General features: G+C 34.6%; 1 protein-coding gene across 1 annotated transcript; it reads right to left on the bottom strand.

The window, feature by feature from the left end:
* Positions 1-14: 14 nt before the first annotated feature.
* On the bottom strand, positions 15-2,241 carry LOC133299470 (uncharacterized; the record flags this gene model as incomplete). Its single annotated transcript, XM_061498935.1, has 2 exons — positions 851-2,241; positions 15-783 (listed from the first exon to the last, which is right to left on the bottom strand). Coding segments are annotated over exons 1-2 (2,160 nt in total), but the record flags the coding sequence as incomplete, so codon positions are not given.
* Between the last annotated feature and the right edge of the window lie 2,643 nt (positions 2,242-4,884).

Here is a 4,884-nt window from a genome sequence, read left to right on the forward strand (position 1 = left end):
CTAGCTTTATATGCCAAATGTATTGGCAAATGCTCCATTGAGTCAAAGAAACTAGGCGGAAAAAACATCTCCAACTTGCATATCATTATTGGGACATTCAATTCCATCTCTTGATATTTTGTCACACTCAATTGAGATGCACATATGTCCTTAAGATAGACTCCTAACTCAATCAGTGCATTCCAAATAGGCTTAGGTAATGCTTTGAATGCCCATGGTAGCAATCTCTGGAAGAAGATATGACAATCGTGACTCTTAATCCCAAATAACTTTGCCTCTCTCATATTAACACATCGGGACATCTTGGATGCATAGCCATCGGGGAATTTAAGATCTTTCACCCACTGTAGTAACTCAATTCGTCGCTCTTTATTGAAGGTGTAATTAGCTTTGGGCTTACTAACCTTTCCATTTGGATGAACCACTAAATGTAGGAGAGGTCGCTTGCAGTGGATCTGAAGGTCCTTCCTTGAATTGTTGGTATCTTTTGTTTTGCCCTTTGTGTCCATCACTGTGTTCAGTATATTCATAAACACATTTCGCTCAATATGCATGACATCAAGATTGTGTCTCAATAATTGATCTTTCCAATAAGGCAATTCCCAAAATATAGCTCGCTTTGTCCAATGGTGATATTGCCCATATTCCTGATCTTCAACAAAGACTGGAACTTCCTCTGCAGTCGACCTGTATCTCACTCTTAGCCATTCTTCTTCCCCGCTAAGCCTTTGTAGTATATTTGATATTTCTTCCCTGCCATTTATGAACGCATGCTTATTTTTCCTGTAAGGATGATTCAATGGCAGGAAGGTGACAGTCAAACCATGATACTTTACGACTATGTTGCAACCTGAACCCTTTACATTGTTCCATACAAATAGGACATGCAAGCTTCCCCATTGTCTGCCAACCAGACAACATACCATACGCAGGAAATTCATTAATTGTCCACATCAAAGCAGCCCGCATCACGAAATTCTGCTTCAATGAAACATCATATGTTAGGACCCCATCAGTCCATAGCATTTTCAATTCATCTATCAGAGGTCTCAGATACACATCAATGTTACGCTTTGGGTTTGAAGGCCCAGGGATAATACATGACAAGGACAAGAACTCTCTCCGCATGCACATCCATGGTGGTAGATTATATGGAGTAATAATAACTGGCCAGCAAGAATATGTCCTCCCTGTCTGATCAAAAGGAGCAAACCCATCTGAACATAAGCCAAGTCGGACATTACGGGGTTCCTGAGCAAAATCATTATGTTTTTCATCAAAGTGCAACCATGCTTCGGCATCTGATGGATGTGTCAACGAATCAGTATTTCTTTCATGCTCTCGATGCCATCTCATCTGACAAGTTGTCTGCACTGAAGAGTATAATCTTTGAAGCCTAGGTACCAGGGGAAAGTACCACATTTTCTTTAATGGTGAAGTTTTCACCTTTCCATTTTTTGTTACATATTTATATTGATTTTCCCCACAAATTTCGCAAGTATTGAGTTCAGAATGTTCTTTATAGAACAACATGCATCCAGTAGGGCAACAATGTATCTTCTCTTCTTTAAGACCGAGATTCTTCACCGATTTTTTTGCATTATAAAAATCTTTTAGCAGCGAATGCCCTTTTGGCAAGACATCTCCAACAAACTTCATCCATTGATTGAAGCACCCCTCAGTCATTTGATAATTTGTCTTCAAGCTTAGGGCTGTTAGACAAGTAGATAAGGTAGTGTGTGTCTCACAACCATCCCACAATGGACGTTGGGAAGCTTGAAGCATGTTGAAAAATTGTTGTGCTTCCGGATTAGGATCTTCATGCATTAACTGTTGAATTTCATCTGTGTCACCCTGTAGGTGCGTGCCAATATGTGGACCTGCAACATCTATGACCAATTGCTCATATTGTTCATAGTTATCTCGATTACCACTTCCACCATAATATGAGTGTCTGTCAACCACTGGGGGGGAATTTGGCGGAGTTTCTCCATGGCTCGACCAGCAACAATAATCAGGCATGAAGCCGTACTTACACAAATGCACCCTCAATGTGTCTGCATTAAGGAATTTCACACACTTGCACTTTTTACAAGGACAACGGAACTCAGTCATTGAGTTGGTGCTATGTTCTATAGCAAACTGTATGAACCTCTCAATGCCATGCTGGAATTGTAAAGTGATTGACCTTGAACCATTTATGCGGTTGTACATCCAAATCCTATCATCTGATCCTGCCATAGAGTTAAATGTGCTGCAAGAGAATAATCAATGATTATCAGCAAAGGAGTGAAGCCCCTGCTTGTGTTGAGGTTATTTTGTGCAATCCATAGGTTTAAGAGTTGTGCCCTTGGATTAACTTTGAAATGTTATATTCCTAATAAGAGTAAATTTTTTGTAAAAAATTGTTGGTAGTGTATTTCAATTTATTAAAAAATGATGAGGTGGTAGGGCCTAATCATGTGCTCCGTATCAAAGTAGTTAAAAATGCTAAGAAAAGCTTCAAATATAAATATCATATAAGGAATTATTTCAACGATGGCTATATGCAAGGATTTAGTGTATGGATGAACCTAGCAATACCAAAACTTGTATAACAATGATTCAATTACATATACGTACCTTAAATGCAGTAATTACCAGTCAGCTGCAAATTAACACAAAAGTTAAATTTCAAACATGAACTTCATGACTCTCGTGTCCTGTAAAATCCAGAATGCACCACAAAAACTCTTTCCATGAACTCCATGACTCTCGTGTCCGTCGAAAACTTTCACAAAATCAATTTTTTTTCATTTATTTTATTCATCCATTTTTTACGGAATTCATTTTCCGTCGAAAATCTTCGACGGAATCAATTTTTCGTCGAAAAACTTCACAAAATGAAATTCTTTTCCATTTATTTTATTCATCCGTTTTCGACGGATTCATTTTCCGTCAAAAATCTTCGACGAAATTATTTTTGCGTCGAAAAACTTCACAAAATTAATTTCTTTTTCATTTATTTTTTTCGTCCGTTTTCGACGGAATCCATTTTTCGTCGAAAACCTTCACAAAATCAATTTCTTTTCCATTTATTTTATTCACCCATTTTCAACGGAATTTGTTTACCGTCATAAATCTTCGACAGAATTATTTTTCCGTCGAAAACTTTCACAAAATCAATTTCTTTTCCATTTATTTTATTCATCTGTTTTCGACGGAATTTGTTTTCCGTCAAAAATCTTCGACGGAATCAATTTTCCGTCGAAAAACTTCACAAAATGAATTTCTTTTACATTTATTTTATTCATCCGTTTTCGACGGAATTCAATTTCCGTCAAAAATCTTCGACGAGATTATTTTTCCGTCGAAAAACTTCACAAAATGAATTTCTTTTTCATTTATTTTATTCATCCGTTTTTGACGGAATCCATTTTCCGTCGAAAACCTTCACAAAATCAATTTCTTTTCCATTTATTTTATTCACCCATTTTCAACGGAATTTGTTTTCCGTCATAAATCTTCGACAGAATTATTTTTCAGTCGAAAAATTTCACATAATCAATTTTTTTTTCCATTTATTTTATTCATCCGTTTTCGACGGAATTCCTTTTCCGTCAAAGAACTTCGACGGAATTATTTTTCCGTCGAAAACTTTCACAAAATCAATTTCTTTTCCATTTATTTTATTCATCCGTTTTCGACGGAATCAATTTTCCGTCGAAAAACTTCACAAAATGAATTTCTTTTCCATTTATTTTGTTCATCCGTTTTCGACGGAATTCATTTTTCGTCAAAAATCTTCGACGGAATTATTTTTCCGTCGAAAACTTTCACAAAATCAATTTCTTTTCCATTTATTTTATTCATCCGTTTTCGACGGAATCTATTTTCCGTCGAAAACCTTCACAAAATCAATTTCTTTTCCATTTATTTTATTCACCCATTTTCGACGGAATTAGTTTTCCGTCAAAAATCTTCGACGGAATTATTTTTTCGTCGAAAAACTTGACAAAATTAATTTCTTTTGCATTTATTTTATTCACCCGTTTTTGACGGAATTATTTTTCCGTAAAAAACTTCACAAAATAAATTTCTTTTCCATTTATTTTATTAACCCGTTTTCGACGGAATTAGTTTTCCGTCAAAAATCTTCGACGGAATTATTTTTCCGTCAAAAATCTTCGACGGAATTCTTTGTCCGTCGAAAAACTTGACAAAATTAATTTCTTTTGCATTTATTTTATTCACCCGTTTTTGACGGAATTATTTTTCCGTAAAAAACTTCACAAAATAAATTTCTTTTCCATTTATTTTATTAACCCGTTTTCGACGGAATTAGTTTTCCGTCAAAAATCTTCGACGGAATTATTTTTCCGTCAAAAATCTTCGACGGAATTCTTTGTCCGTCGAAAAACTACACAAAATTAATTTCTTTTGCATTTATTTTATTCATCCTTTTTCTACGGAATTCAAATCCCGTCAAAAATATTCGACGGAATCCATTTTCCGTCGAAAACATTTCGACGGAATCTATTTTCCGTATAAAAATTCAACGATAAATGAATTCTGTCGAAAATTTTGTGAGTAATTTCCACGGAGTTTTTTTCCGTCGAAAATAATAACTTTTCTAGTAGTGGGTAAGGATAGATTTTGTTTATATAAATCTAGCCCTATTTTGTAAAATGTAAGGTTGAACTTGACCTATTACTTATTGTAATCTATTTTTTAAGACTTTGTCTAATTATCCTTTTTGAAAAGTAATAATATGGCCTAGTTTAAAAGCTTTTAAAAGCTTATTCCATTATACTCAGTTTTTAAATTTCAAATTGATATAATCCTTTAGTAAATATTATATTTCTCATAAAATTAATATGTTATCATAATCATAATTAATAAATT

Source organism: Gastrolobium bilobum, unplaced genomic scaffold, assembly GCF_033153095.1.
Source record: "Gastrolobium bilobum isolate Gb01-03AN ecotype WA unplaced genomic scaffold, APGP_CSIRO_Gbil_v1 utg25654, whole genome shotgun sequence".
NCBI classification, from domain to species: Eukaryota; Viridiplantae; Streptophyta; class Magnoliopsida; order Fabales; family Fabaceae; genus Gastrolobium; species Gastrolobium bilobum.